The 15,411-nt window shown below is 50.6% G+C and overlaps 1 protein-coding gene across 2 annotated transcripts; it reads left to right on the forward strand.

Annotated features, from left to right (window-relative positions):
• Positions 1–602: 602 nt before the first annotated feature.
• On the forward strand, positions 603–14,438 carry Kifc1 (kinesin family member C1). 2 transcript variants are annotated; one of them, XM_075979616.1, is made up of 11 exons: positions 603–767; positions 7,527–7,664; positions 7,754–7,853; positions 8,520–8,573; positions 9,112–9,180; positions 9,356–9,753; positions 10,697–11,476; positions 12,129–12,419; positions 12,516–12,589; positions 12,675–12,750; positions 14,232–14,438. In XM_075979616.1, the coding sequence occupies exons 1-11, from the start codon at positions 750–752 to the stop codon at positions 14,274–14,276; spliced, it is 2,043 nt and encodes a 680-aa protein (XP_075835731.1). In that variant the 5' UTR covers positions 603–749; the 3' UTR covers positions 14,277–14,438. The 2 variants fall into 2 exon arrangements, with proteins under 2 accessions (XP_075835731.1, XP_075835732.1); XM_075979617.1 differs by lacking the exon at positions 12,516–12,589 and having other exon boundaries at positions 620–767; positions 14,232–14,414.
• Positions 14,439–15,411: the final 973 nt, after the last annotated feature.

Below are 15,411 nucleotides of genomic sequence, written 5' to 3' on the forward strand. Positions count from 1 at the left end.
GTATTCTGATTGCTCGCCTTCTCGTGCTTTCTCCCACCTCCTTTCTTTTATTCCTTTTCTCGTACGCTGGCGATTGAACTCAGGGTCTCAGCACTCTAGATAAACGCTACACCTGTTGTCATACCGCCAGACCTCCACTTTTTACTTCTGCGCCAGCAAAGCAGCTCCCGCTTTTCGGACCTGAGCGACCCGGCTGCAGCGTTTCGGGTCCAGAGGGTAGGCGATGAGGAGTGCATTTCCCGCACAGTCCGCTGGGTGGCACTCGCTCCTCCCCGGCGCTGCGGGGGGCGCCTTTGCACCTGCGCGTTGCAGTACGTCCCCGCAGACCCCTCCCCTGCCGGACTCCTCCACACACGCGCACGTCCGACGTGACCCAGCGGAAGTGCAGCGCGCTCCGCGTCCAGGAGGGGAGGGGCCAGGAAAAGTGGATACGGAAGTGGAATCCCAGGGTCCCGTTCTCCGGCGCCGAGGTGACGGAAACTAGAACCGCCGAGAGGGCGGAGCCCCGCAGGCGGAAGGCGCTGTGATTGGTTCGCGGCCGTGTCGCCGGCGCGGATTGGCCCCTTCGGACTGAGCGGTGAGTCCACGGCGCGGCGGTTTGAAATTCAAAAGTGGCGGGTGTGGCAGGTGGCCCGGTTGCAGACCCCTTTGTCGCTCGGGCTGCGCCTCACGAGCCCGTGAGAGGACGCAGGTCCCGGGGCGCCGTCCCCCTGTTCTCTTCCTTTGCATCCCGTCCTGTGCGGACCGCAATGAACATGCAGGCGCAGGTGAGTGCTGCGGAGGCGCCTTGGGGACAGGTCCGGGGCATGTATGCCCGGCTGCCAGGGGAGGGCCGTACGGTCTCGGACGTACACTGGGACGGCCGAGGCCGTGCAGGCGACAGGCAGCGAGACGCCCAAGACGGTCGCATTGATGTTGGCCCGCCGCCCCCGTCGTGCTTGCGCTTAGCTATCTCCAGCATTCTCCATTTCTAATTGTCAAGCGGATCCGACGCGTTTCTGCGTCTCAGTTCTTTACAGATAGCCTTGTGGGAGAAGCGAGGGTTCCGAGAGGCCTTGTCCCTTGTCCCAAGGTACATCTCTGCCGGTGCTCTGTTGGGTTGATTCTCATTGCTGCTGGATCAGGGTGGAGGAAGGGAGAGGAGATATGCGGCGATCTATACAAAGGACTTACTATTCTCTCATCTCTTTTGCCCAGTGAGACTGTTTGAATACTTTATGGGTATCCCGCTCCTCTCACACCCATCTAAGGTGTATGTGTTACAATTAACGTTCTGAACTCTAGTGACAGGAAATGCCAGCCTGCATTCTTTGCTTACTATATTTCAGCTTAGATTGATCCACAGTCAGCATTCAACTTGGAGAGACTTTCTGGTACACTCAGCCAAAAAGGAGACACTGTGACAGGTGACCATAAAAATGCCAGAAGTTTCTCGGATCTGTTGATGCAACACTTGCAAGATCATCTTCTGCATGCCCTGCACAGCTGTACTTATGTGGGAGACAGACACCAGCCACCACTGAGCTGATCTTCACTTGGGAGGCAGAAGTCAGTAAGCTGTGTAACTCTGTAGGAAGGCAGTGAATGCCGGCTGAGAAAGGGTTCAGGCGAGTTCAGGGGAAGAAAGCCAGGAGGAGGAGGAGGAGGAGGAGGAGGAGGAGGACCATAACTGATGCTCGCTCGCTCGCTCGGGGACTAAAGGCTGGAAGGAGTAGCTTGGTGCTGCGGTGCTAGGCAAGCACCCAGGAACCCTTAATCCAAAAACCCGCCTGCCAAAAGCAACAACACCTTTCTGAGGTCAACCGGAAGAGGCTAAGACAGGGTTTGAGTGAGTTGCAGGCCAGCGATACACTGTCTCAACAAATGAAGAAAAGAAACATGTTATGAAATCATGAAGCTGCTTGCTCTGTAACCAGGCTAGTCCAGAACTCTGTGCCTCTGCTTCCCAAGTGCTGGGATTAAAAACATGTACCACTGCTGCCCAGCTTGAGGATGACAGTGTGGGGGACGATGGAAGTGAAATTTGTTTAGAAAATGTAATTGAATGCAATGACTGTCCTGGATCAGTGGTTCTTCCTTCCTAATGCTGTGACCCTTTAATACAGTTCCTCATGTTGTGCTGACCCCACAAGGAAAACAGCTGTAGTTTTGCTATGCCCCTGTGAAGGAGCGACCCGTAGGTGGAGAAACCCTGCTCTGGATACCATTTTTCAGAAATTTTGCTCCAAAGAGCAGGGCAGTGAGTGTAAGGCAGTATCTGCCAGGGAGCACTGTGGAGAGAGGAGCTTTGGGGGGTTGGAGGAAATTGTAGTGTCTGCTGTACACTGATTGTATGGTTGAGCAGAGTGGAAAACTTCCGTCTAGGATCTTCTGGAGAGAAAGGGTTGAGTGTGTTTCCTTGTAGTGAATGTTAAATGCTTCTGAGAGTCGATCACCGCCTCTGCCGTTATAGAAGGGAGAGAAATACCGTTTATAGTGCTTGGAGGTGTCCACAATAAATAAGTCACTAGAGGACAAAAACCTCAAGCCCCAAAGGTAATGCTTTTCATCAGCAATAAGGTTGTTTGTTTGTTTGAAACAGGGTCTTAACCATGTTGCTCTGGCTGGTCTAGAACTGACTATGTAGATCAGACTGGCTTCAAACTCAGAGATGCACCTGCTGTGCCACCAAAGTGTCTGGTTGCTACGCCTGACTTTTTTTGGGGGGGGGGAATGGGGGATGTCACTTTCTTTGTAGAAAGATATGGGAACCATGTTAACATCATCTTTTTTTTTTTTTAAGGTTTTATTTATTATGTATACAACATTCCTTCCATGTATGCTTGCATGCCAGAAGAGGGCACCAGATCTCATTACAGATGGCTATGAACCACCATGTGGTTGCTGAGAATTGAACTCAGGACCTCTGGAAGAACAGTCAGTGCTCTTAACCTCTGAGCTATCTCTCCAGCCCTGGCATCATCTTTTAGACATCACTGTCAGGGGTGTCTAACCTCTTTGACATTGTGGTATACCGCTGTCATCTACACACGTGTTCGTGTTCCACCTCGTTCATGGCTTAGCCTGATGTGCACATGGCTTGTAGATACGACTCAATCATTAGATAGTATGTGGCAGTTAATGGAAATTGGGAAAGAGATCCAACAAAAACCTACCACTGGCAGGGCGGTGACAGCGCACGCCTGTAATCCCAGCACTCAGGAGGCAGAGGCAGGCCGATCTCTGAGTTCAAGGCCAACCTGGTCTACAAGACCTAGTGCCAGGACAGGCTTTTCAAGGATACCCCCCAACCCGTGTAGCTGAGGCTGACCTGGGTTTTATATACTGAAGATTGCTGGCCAGGACAACTTTTAACACCTCTGCACAAAGTCAGCTGAAGTGCACAGTAGCTGAGGGAGACGGCCATAGCAGGTCCATGTCCGTGTGCATCACCATACAATTCAAGTCGTGGTGCGGCTATCAGCTTGTAAGTTTATCCTAGCAAAGCAAAGCTGTGTATTAAGTCTTGTGGGGGGTGCAGAGGTCAGGCGGAGAACAACTTTCTGGGTGCTGAACTTAGGTGTCGCGTTTGGCAGCCAGCGCCCTTACCTCTGAAACTACCTTGCTGGTCTCTTTCTGTTTTTGTGCAGGAGACTGAGCGGCTCTTGCTGCACACAGTACTCAGGGGTTTTTCCCAAAGTCTTTTGTCTTTTTTCCAGCTCTGGTAAACACAGCCAAGCTAAGTTGCCTAGACCAGCCTTGAGCTTGACCTCTTTCCCTTCTCAGGTAACTGGAACCACAGGCACCTGCCGCACCTACAAAGATTCTTTTCCTGAAGCCAGACCAAGCCAGCTTGGTTCATTAGGCTTTGTAATGTGTGCGGGAGTTTGAGGCGGTTCACATTCTGTGCCACCACAACTCCTTCTTGCAGGACTCCACTGTGATGACCTGCAGTGTCATTAAATGTTTTAGTTCTTCTCCTGCATTAAGTTCACTACTAGGTGAACTGACTAGTTCCCTGCACTGTCAGCGACACCTGGACAGCCAGGGCTTATGTAGTCAGAACCCCTCTCCAGGCTTCATTGCGCTTTCCAGATTCGCTTTTTCCCCCGCCCCAGACAGGGTTCTCTGTAGTTTTGGAGCCTGTCCTGGAACTAGATTTTTTTTTTTTTTTGGTTTTTCGAGACAGGGTTTCTCTGTGGTTTTGGATGGAACTAGATCTTGTAGACCAGGCTGGCCTCGAACTCACGGAGATCCGCCTGCCTCTGCCTCCCAAGTGCTGGGATTAAAGGCGTACACCACCACCGCCCACCAGATTTGCCCTTTATGTGTTGAAATCAACATATCTGTCCTCAGGGGCTCAGTTACTGTATATACTTTCTGTCCATCTGGTTGACGCCCCAGGCTCAGCCATTATACAAGCGATTTGGGTTTGGGGCAGACTACAGATTCTGGCCAGTGGGCTGGCTAATTCTCAGTTCCCCCCAAAACCTTCAGGTTTCTGCTCAACACCCAGCCCCCGCTCCAGAGCAATAGTTAAAAACAATTGAACTGAATCAGACCTTCCTCCGCTGTTGTAATGAACTGTAGTTGGCACGCTGGGGTTAGCTTAGACTACCTTAGCTCCTGCACACCCAAACCCAGCCAGTTCCTAATCACACCAACACTGGCTTCCGCCAGCTTTGTTAATGCTCACCTGCTTTTCCCCAGGGACTTGTGTTCAGTGCTCAGACCCTGGAAACAGTCTCACTGAGTCCCATCAGCGTGCAGCCCTGGTACCCAAAGGCATCCTTTGCACTTAGTCACTAGGTGATGCATCTAGTGATGCAGTGAGTTAGGTTCTCTCCCAGGCACTCAGTACGATTCAAGAATTTGGCAGTTACCCTAGAAAATATGCACAGAGAAGGCACGGACTTGGGGTGCACCACTCCTCTGTGTCTGCCAGAAGGCAGATGTTCGCAGCCCCTGTGGATGGATAATACAGTCTCTGCATGGGATGCTAGGCATCTTCTCTCTCCTACCTCTATTCGTTTTTGTTCTCCCCACAAGATCTTGCTTGTAATCCAGCCAAGCCAGCCTCCAACTTATGACCCTGTTGTCCCAGTCTCCTGAGTGCTAGGGTCAGAGAGTGCTCCTACGTGTGATCCACAGTTCAGTTCTCCTGACTCCAGATCACAGTGCCTCGTCCCCTGAGCGTCCAGACTTGTCATCACAACACCAGCCAGCAGTTCCTTCCCTCTGGCAGGCTTCCTCCTCCCTTTCTGGTGTCCCATTGATCTGAACAGGATATGTGCCCAAACTGTTCATCCTTAAGACTGCGTCCGACTGTACCTTAAAGGGCTGGTGAGAGGTAGGGTGCTTGTTGCCAAGCTTGACCACCTGAATTGGATCCTGAGAACATGTGTGGTGGAAACTTTATTATTATTATTTTATTCCATATTTATTGAGCTCTACATTTTTCTCTGCTCCCCTCCCTGCCTCTTCCCTTCCTCCTCCAATCCTCCCCCAAGGTCCCCATACTCCCAGTTCACTCATGAGAGATCTTGTATTTTTCTACTTTCTACTGCCCATGTAGATTACATCTATGTAAGTCTCTCTTAGTGTCCGCATTGTGGTCTAAGTTCTCTGAGATTGTGGTTTGTAGGCTGGCTTTCTTTGCTTTATGTTTAAAAACCACCTATGAGCAAGTACATGTGATAATTGTCTTTCTGTGTCTGGGTTACCTCACTCAAAATAATGTTTTCTAGCTTCATGCTGTCGTTATTATTTTCTGCTGTGTAATACTCCATTGTGTAAATGTACCACATTTTTTTTTTTTTTTTTTTTTAGCTATTCTTTGAGGGGCATTGAGGTTGTTTCCAGGTTCTGGCTATGACAAACAAAGCTGCTATGAACATAGTTGAGCACATGTCCTTGTAACACGATTGAGCATCCTTTGGATGTGTACCCAAAAGTAGTATTATTGGGTCTTGAGGAAGGTTGTTTCCTAATTTTCTGAGAAATCGCCACACTGACATCCAAAGGGGTTGTGCCAGCTTGCATTCCCACCAGCAATGCAGAAGTGTTCCCTTTACCCCACAACCTCTCCAGCATAAGTTGTCATCAGTGTTTTTGATCTTGGCCATTCTTACAGGTGTAAGATGGAATCTCAGAGTTGTTTTGATTTGCATTTCTCTGATGACTAAGGATGTTAAACATTTCCTTAAGTGTCTTTCAGCCATTTTAGATTCCTCTGTTGGGAGTTCTCTGTTTAGGTCTGTACTCCATTTTTTAAATTGGATTATGTAATCTTTTGTTGACCAATTTCTTGGGTTCTTTGTATATTTTGGAGATCAGACCACTGTCTGATATGGGGTTAGTGAAAATCTTTTCTCATTCTGTAGGCTGCCATTTTGTCTTGTTGACCATGTCCTTTGCTTTACAGAAGCTTTTCAGTTTCAGGAGGTCCCATTTTTTCATTATTTCTCTCAGTGTCTGTGCTGCTGGGGTTCTATTTAGGAAGTGGTTCCCTGTGCCAATGCGTTCAAGTGTACTTCCCACTTTCTCTTCTATAAAGTTCAGTGTGGCTGGCTTTTTTTGTTTGTTTTTTTGTTTTTTTTTTTTTGAGACAGGGTTTCTCTGTAGCTTTGGAGCCTGTCCTGGAACTAACTCTGTAGACCAGGCTGGTCTCGAACTCACAGAGATCCGCCTGCCTCTGCCTCCTGAGTGCTGGGATTAGTGTGGCTGGCTTTATGCTGAGGTCTTTGACCCATTTGGACTTGAGTGGTGGAAACTTTAACTGAGGAATTGTCTTGATTTATGTTGATGTGGGAAGACTGCATTATGGGTGGCACCATCATTGGACAGGTGATGATATAGAAGGCCACGGATGTATAAGAGAGTAAGCTGAGGGGCTGGTGAGATGGCTTAGCACACTTGGCTTGCAGAGGACCTGAGTTCAATTCCTACCATCCACATGGTGGCTAACAGCAGTCTGAGGGGGTCTAACAACCTCCACTAGTTGGTGTCTGCCTTCCCCCGTTTGCAGAATTTAGTAGTTGATAGTGGTGTCTAGAGAGGATGCATTTAAAATGGCACTCTGTAAACAGCCTGCTCCTCCTGACAAGGGGCCCTCTCCTTTACTGTATGGTCCCAGCTTTAACTAGAAAGGCCTGCTGGCTTCCTGGCTGTACTGTGTGTCTGTCTTCCAGGATATCGTTCTGTAGCTGTGGCAGCTCCCTCTAGCTCCCCCTGCAGGCAGCCCCACTCCTCGTATGCTCGCCATCCCTTTGCACTGTGTAACTGGCATACAGCCCAACTCAGTTAATGCTTGCTGATAGTCAATAATGAAAATTAAGGTTGGGGGGCTCCAAAAAAGGAGTTTGTGGGCTTTGACCCTGTCTTTTGTTTTGATTTTCTAGAATAGAGTTTCTCTGCCTAGTCCTGGCAGTCCTGGAACTCGTTCTGTAGACCAAGCTGGCCTCAGATTCAGAGAACCGCCTGCCTCTGCCTCCCATGTGCCACCATGCCCAGCTTGGTCCTGGTTTAAGAGCCTCTTTTTCTAACAGAGACCCCCTTTGTTGGAAGTGAAGAGGAACTTCGAGCTGAAGACAACCCTGGTCAAGGCCTCCTCCCGACTGCCCCTTCCAGGAAGCAAACTCAAGAGGGGTCCTGACCAGATGGAGGATGCCTTGGAACCTGCAAAGGTGAGATGTATTTGGAGAGCAGAGAGTAAGAAAGAGGTGGGAGGGACAAGGACAGGTCACTGTGGAACCCCATCCTTATCTCTCCCCAGAAACGGACACGAGGCCTGGGTGCAGTGACTAAAATTGACACATCCCGCCCCAGAGGACCAGTGCTCAGCACAGTGTCACAGACACAGGGCCCTACTGCAGGTGGGTTCTGGGTGGGTTGGACCAAGAGTGAGCCATGAACCACTCTCTTTTTTTCTTCCAAATTTTATCTAGTTTGAGTCAATACTAACTTTTCACTTGGCTCAGAATTTCAAAGGCACAAAGGTTGTTAAGTTCTTCTCCGAAGTCTAGCTCTTCAGGGGTAGCCGTTCTGCTTGGGAAGAGTCTGGGGAGACACGCTGTGAACGCAGACACGAAGAATAGCAGCTACTGCGTGCATCGCTCTGCCTACTCTTTACTGGCTGAGCTTTGATAATAGTGAGTTGTGTCTGGTCCTACAAGGGACATTAGGAGCTGGCTGGAGACTCGCAGAACAAGGAGAGTTCTCTCTAACCCTGGAGATATGTATCTGTATGCTACCCAAGAGTGGGCTGTAGCCGTATTGAAGAGTTCCACAATAGCCCAGAATGGAGGATAGCAATAGCAAAGGTTTATTTACCTGGGGACAAACTCACAGTAAGAGCAGCAATCCGCAGTCCTCCGTGTGCGCTGGGAACGGGACCAGAATCCAGCAGAAAGGGGCTGCACAGTTTTCATCTGCACTAGAGTACGTGAGCCCGTGCTCACCATGGGCCTGGCAGGCTGTTGTCTGATGGAGTCCCACAGCAGTGGGTGTTGTACTTTTTCCTCTCTTGCATCCTTGGACAGCTCAGAAAGGCCCTAAGAAGACAGGACCTCGTGGTTGTGCTACTGTTGCTTCAGGTAATAGTGCTTCAGGTGGGGCTGACCAGGGGTTTGGGTCCCTGTGAGGGAGAGCGGCTGCTGAGGAGCTCTGGTCCTGCAAGTCTTTCCTGTAGGGGAGGGGTGGTGTTGGGGAGCAAGTCAGGGCCTTGCACATGTCAGGAATGCTCTACCATGAAGTCACACCACGACCCTTGGGCTTCTTTTTAAGATCTATTATTTTTTTAATTTTACTTTATGTGTATGAGCAGGTATGTGCACAGAGGTATTGAATCCTTAGGAGCTAAAGTTACAGATGGTTCTGAGTCTCCTGACAGGGACGATGGAAACCAAGCCTGGGTTCTGAGAGAGAGAGAGAGAGAGAGAGAGAGAGAGAGAGAGAGAGAGAGAGAGAGAGAGCGCATCATTGCTCTGTACTGCTCAGCCTTTGTGCTTATTTGTTCTTTTGAGTCTCACTAGAGCTCAGGTTGACCTTGAACTGGCAATTCTCCAGCCTTGCCCTCTCAGGTGTGTCCTAGCATGTCCAACCTATGATTCCATGTCAACTCTAATTCTCTAGTGCTGAAGAACACGAAGGCTGCTCCTGCCGCTCCTGCCGCTCCTGCTGCTCCTGCCCAGAAGCCTGGCAGTAGGTGACACATAAACATTGGGTGAGAGGCTGGGATGGGAAGCTGAGGTGGTGAGTGCCCAGAAAAGATCTGCTGCCTTACTGTCTGGAGAAGAGAGAGATGGACGTGGTGTGAGGTCTAGAGGCCTGCGGGTAGAGGCAGACTCCTGACCCATACCTCTCTGTGCCTTGTCAGCATCAGCTGCCCCAATGGTGGCAGGGAAGAGACCTGGTAAACGTCCTGCCTGGGACTTGAAGGGCCAGCTGTGTGACCTCAATGAAGAGCTGAAACGCTATCGGGAGAAGACTCAGAAGTTGGACCAGGAGAACCAGGGGCTTCGGGAGCAACTCAAAGAAGCCCAAGAGCAGGCCACAGTGCTGGGGACAGAGCGGAACACCCTGGCAGGGGAGCTGGCCAGTGTTCGGACCCAGGCTGAGCAGAGCCAGCAGAAGCTAGAGACTCTGTGTGCCCGTGTGTTGGAGCTGGAGGAATGCCTGGGTACCAAGGAGAGATTGGTTCAGGAGCTCCAGAAAGAAAAGCTGGAGTTGCAGGAGGAACAGAAGGCACTGGCCACCCGCCTGGAGGAGCAAGAGGTAAGGGCTGGACTCTCACAGTGCTGCCTCCCTCCCCTCCTCAGGCTCCCAGAAACCTCAGGAGGCCTTCCATCTCCTTAGGCTACCTGCTCACATCTCGGGCATTTCTCCCTCTTCCCGTGTCCATGAAGTCTGTTGAGCTCCAGTTAGCTGGCACTACTGTCTCTAATGACTCGAGGCCCACGTCTGGCACTTCTGATAGCACGTGCCCCTTTGTTGAGCCACTCTGGCGTCTTCCTGGCCAGCCCTTCACACTCCTTATCCTAGAGCTGGGGTTCCGCACCTTCCTTCCTTTCTTTCTTTCTTTCTTTCTTTCTTTCTTTCTTTCTTTCTTTCTCTCTCTCTCTCTCTCTTTCTCTCTCTCTTTCTTTCTTTCTTTCTTTCTTTCTTTCTTTCTTTCTTTCTTTCTTTCTTTCTTTCTCTTTTTGGCAGCAAGGGGTGAGGGATTCACTGAACCTGAAGCTCACTGTTTTGGCTGGGCTAGCCAGCAGGGTCCCAGATCTGCCCATCTCAGCTCCCCAGCGCTGGGATTATAGGTACATGGAGCCATGCCCAGCTTTTCTTCCATGCATGCTGGGAGTGTCAGCTCAGGGCTTTCACACTGAAGCTTTTATTCAATGAGCGATCTGTAGTCCAAGCAGCTCTACACCCATTTTCTTACTGCATTTTATTTTATTTTGGTTTTTCGAGACAGGGTTTCTCTGTAGTTTTAGAGCCTGTCCTGGAACTAGCTCTATAGACCAGGCTGGCCTCAAACTCACAGAGATCCGCCTGCCTCTGCCTCCCAAGTGTTGGAATTAAAGGTGTGCACAACTACCACCTGGCTTTCTTACCTTTTTACCGGACTGTGACAACCATGCAACAAGAGAGCTACCCCATTTTGGCATAATCCTTGTTCTAATTACTATTTGTACCCCACCTTCTGTTCCTCTGCTCTGGGTAGAGGAGGTTACAGGCCTCAGAAACCGCTCTGTCAAGTAGCGAAGCAGAGGTGGTGTCTCTGCGGCAGAAGACCGCAGCCCAGGTGACCTTACTGGCTGAACAAGGAGACCGGCTACATGGCCTGGAGATGGAGCGCCGTCGACTCCACAACCAGTTGCAGGAACTCAAGGGCAATATCCGGGTATTCTGCCGGGTGCGCCCTGTCCTTGCAGGGGAGCCCACTCCATCCCCTGGCTTCCTCCTCTTTCCCCATGGCCCTGCTGGACCCTCTGATCCCCCTACCCACCTTAGCGTCTCACGGTCTGATGATCGACGTGCCACCCTGACCGGGGCACCAGCACCCACTACCCGCCATGATTTCTCCTTTGATCGGGTATTCCCACCAGGAAGCAAGCAGGAGGAAGTATTTGAGGAGATCTCCATGCTTGTCCAGTCAGCACTGGATGGTTACCCTGTGTGTATCTTTGCCTATGGACAGACAGGCAGTGGCAAGACCTTCACTATGGAGGGTGGGCCTGGGGGAGACCCCCAACTGGAGGGGCTGATCCCTCGGGCCCTGCGGCATCTATTCTCCGTGGCCCAGGAGATGGGTGGCCAGGGCTGGACATACAGTTTTGTGGCAAGTTACGTAGAGATCTACAATGAGACTGTCCGAGACCTGCTAGCCACTGGGACCCGGAAGGGGCAAGGAGGCGAGTGTGAGATTCGTCGAGCAGGTCCAGGGAGTGAGGAGCTCACTGTCACCAATGCACGCTATGTCCCTGTTTCTTGTGAAAAAGAGGTGAGGGCGAGTGGGGGCTGGAGTGGGAGAAGTGGGCAGGGTGGTGTAGACAAGAGCATACCAAAGGACAAAGGATGGGCTGCGAGCGTGGGTGTCACTAGACTTAGCTGCAAGGGGTAGAGACAAGTGGTGCATCTGAGGGGCGACTGCCACTAGACGCCTCCCAGGGGCATCAGGACTCTTCCTGCTCCTCACCCCAACCATGATGGTTACCTGGCTGTTTTGTCTCAGGGCTCTGGTGCTCTTCAGGCAGGGATGCGCTTGGGCTGTCCTTTTATTCCTTTTGAGAATCTTGCACTCCAGCCCAGGCTGACTCTGAACTCAATACAATCTTCCTGTCTTAGCTTTCTGGGTGCTGCGGATTATAGTACCTAGTCGGTTTTTATTTTGAGACATGGCCTCACCAAGTTGCCTAGAACTCCCCCTGTCTCTCAAGGAGCCCTTGAACTTTCAGTTCTGCTTCAGCCTCCCAAGTGCTTGGCATTGCAGGCCTGGACAATAGACCCGCCCCAGGCTCTTGTCTGAATGTGTTTGTACTCATACTGCTAGTCTGTGGTTTTGCTCCAAGAGGGCAGGAGTGGATCATTACCAGACTTCCATCAGCGTGGCCTAACTTGTGACTGCCTCTATGCCTTGCTAATACAATCCCCAGGTGGAGGCTCTGCTCCATTTGGCCCGCCAGAATCGGGCTGTGGCCCGCACTGCCCAGAATGAGAGATCATCACGCAGTCACAGTGTGTTCCAGCTGCAGATTTCTGGAGAGCATGCTGCTCGGGGCCTGCAGTGTGGCGCTCCCCTCAACCTTATAGACCTGGCTGGGAGTGAGCGACTAGACCCTGGCTTAGCCCTAGGCCCTGGGGAGCGTGACCGTCTTCGGGAAACACAGGCTATCAACAGCAGTCTGTCTACACTGGGACTGGTCATAATGGCTCTGAGCAATAAGGTAGGAGTGGATGCATGGGCAGGTAAGGCAGGGGCTGGCCACCATGAGCTGTGGAGATCCTGTCCTGGCCTAACTGCCTGTGCCCTTACCCTTCAGGAGTCTCACGTACCTTACCGAAACAGCAAGCTTACCTACCTGCTGCAGAACTCGCTGGGTGGCAGTGCCAAGATGTGAGTAGAAGGGACAGACTGAAGGGGCTGTGTGTGTTCAGCCTGGCAGACCACTGACGCTGGCCTGGGCCTTCTCTTTCCACAGGCTCATGTTTGTGAACATTTCCCCTTTGGAAGAGAATGTCTCCGAGTCTCTCAATTCACTGCGCTTTGCCTCCAAGGTACTATTGCTACCCTGCTGTCTTAGTTTATTGGGGGCTTACAGTTTTAGAGGGTTCAAATTCATGGTCTTTATGGCAATGGGGCACAGCAGAAGGCAGGTGAATGGGGTTGGAGACAGAGAACAAAGAGACTGGGACTGGAATCTCAAAGACTCCCACCCCCACTACACTTCTAATCCTCCCCAAACAGGTCCACCAACTGGGACCAAGGATTCAAATGTGTGAGCCTATGGGGGCCTTCTCGTTTAAAGCACCACACCTGCCCATATGTCAGCTGGCTGTTCAAAGGCATCTCCATCATGACTCCTGTTTTCTAGGCTGGGGCACATCTATCCAAACAGAATTAAAACTTGATAGGCATCTTGGGTACTGCACACTGATTCCATTTTTAACTGCTGCCTTCTGAATTAATATTTTTAGAAGAAATGACCACACAGCCTATGTAGATATGTCTGTGCTCTGACTCCCTCCCTGTGTAGATGTGTCTGTCTGTGCTCTGACTCCCTCCCTGTGTAGATGTGTCTGTCTGTGCTCTGACTCCCTCCCTGTGTAGATGTGTCTGTCTGTGCTCTGACATCTTCCCTGTGTAGATGTGTCTGTCTGTGCTCTGACTCCCTCCCTGTGTACGTACTTTTGTCCCTTGTTTACTTTGCTCTGAAAAACAGCCCCCAAGCTAGGTGGTAGTGGCTCACACCTTTAATCCCAGCACAGGGAGGCAGGCAGACAAATCTCTGAGTTTGAGGCCAGCCTGATCTACAGAACTAGTGTCAGGACAGCCAGGGCTATGTACAGAGACCCTGACTCAAAATGGAGGGAGGCGGCTTTAAAGTGATGTACAGGTTGGGCAGATGGCTCAGTGGTTAAGAGAACTTGCTGTTCTTGGAGAAGACCTGAGTTCAGTTCCCAGCACTCACATGTTGGTTCACAAATCCCTAACTCTAACTTGAGGATCTGCTACACTCTCTGCATATGCAGGCAAAACACTCCTATAATTTTGGAGCCTGTCCTGGAACTCACTCTGCATACCAGGCTGGCCTCAAACTCAGAGATTCGCCTGCTTCTGCCTCCCGAGTGCTGGGTTGCTCCTCAGCCTGCTTTCTTATCCACAGAACCCACCTGCCTAGGTGATAGTGCCCACAATAGGGTTGTGGGTCCTCTTGTATCAATCACAAATTAAGTGACTTGTCTGTCCATAAGCCAATCTGATGGGACATTTTCTCAGTTGAGTTTTTCTCTTTTCAAATGAGAGCTAGGCTGTGTCAGGTTGCCATAAAAACTACCCAGTACTATAGGGCTTCTGACCTCCTCCAGGCTTAGTGAACATGGGACAGTTATCTTTAAGGGAAGCCAGGCTGAGCCTACTTTCATAGCCCCTATTTCAGTATTTCAGAGGGCAGCCCAGCATCAGGGCTAGGGGTGGAATGGACAGGTTGTTCCAGTTACCTTGCAAACTTGATCTTGTGTAACCTTATTGTCCACAGGTGAACCAGTGTGTTATTGGTACCGCTCAGGCTAATAAGAAATGAAGCTGGAGCCAGTGCCTGATTCCCGAGCAAGCGAGTGTGCATGTATCTGTGTTTTGGTGTCTGTGTACCTGGTGTGTGTGTGTGTGTGTGAAAGATGCTTTTATTTGGTGGACAACATTATGTACCTAACTATCAAATAAAGACATTTTGTTGCAGGCTTAAGACATTTTCCTTAATCTTAGATTTTTTTAAAAATTATGTATAATTGTTTTGCCTGGGTGTGTGTGCATAAGCACCATGTGTCTGTCTGGTGCCCCTTGAATTCAGAAGAGAGCTTTAGGTCTTCTGGAACTGGAATTAGGGCTGTGAGCTGCTGGTGGGTTCTGGGAGCAGCACCTGGGTCCTCTGCGAGAGCAGGAAAAATGCTCTTAAAAGCTGAGCCATCTTGGGGCTGGAGAGATGATGGCTCAGCGGTTAAGAGCATTGCCTGCTCTTCCAAAGGTCCTGAGTTCAATTCCCAGCAACCACATGGTGGCTCACAACCATCTGTAATGAGGTCTGGTGCCCTCTTCTGGCCTGCAGGCATACACACAGACAGAATATTGTATACATAATAAATAAATATTAAAAAAAAAAAGCTGAGCCATCTCTCCAGCCCTCATTGTCTGTATGAAGGTCTTGTTAACACGAGTAGCTGCTAGAGGAAGGTACTGTGAACAGATAATCTGTTTTTCTTGAGACAGGGTTTCTCTGTAGCTTTGGAGCCTGTCCTGGAACTAGCTCTTGTAGACCAGGCTGGCCTTGAACTCACAGAGGTCCGCCTGGATTAAAGGCCACCAACGTGAACAGTTCAGTCACACCACGGTTCTCGCGGCGGGAGGTGTGGCTGCCTGCAAGTAGAAGTGTCCATTGCCGTGTGTTTTGCAGAGTGAGGCTGTGGGCATTTCACTTAGCCAAGAACTTGGCTGTCCCGATGCCCCTTTTCTATCCTTCAGCACAGGAAGTTATATCCATAGCTGCCCACCACCAGGCCCAGCCAGGGATAGAAATGCCCTTGTCTGGTGTGAGTGTCAGTGCGCTCCACATTCTCTCCCTTTCCCTGCCCAACGGTTCGAACTACGGTTCTCTGCCGCACGCTGTCCATTGGCTGCCCGTGGACACGTCACCGCCTCGGTACTAGCCGCGACGTCCTTTG

The sequence above is a fragment of the Microtus pennsylvanicus genome, chromosome 7 (assembly GCF_037038515.1).
Source record: "Microtus pennsylvanicus isolate mMicPen1 chromosome 7, mMicPen1.hap1, whole genome shotgun sequence".
NCBI classification, from domain to species: Eukaryota; Metazoa; Chordata; class Mammalia; order Rodentia; family Cricetidae; genus Microtus; species Microtus pennsylvanicus.

Bases quoted from the DNA above. Each gene is read 5' to 3' on its own strand.
- Kifc1 (XM_075979616.1), top strand. The intron at 8,574-9,111 runs GTAATAGTGCTT...CTAATTCTCTAG, and splicing joins TTGTGCTACTGTTGCTTCAG to TGCTGAAGAACACGAAGGCT. The intron at 12,590-12,674 runs GTGAGTAGAAGG...CTCTTTCCACAG, and splicing joins CTGGGTGGCAGTGCCAAGAT to GCTCATGTTTGTGAACATTT.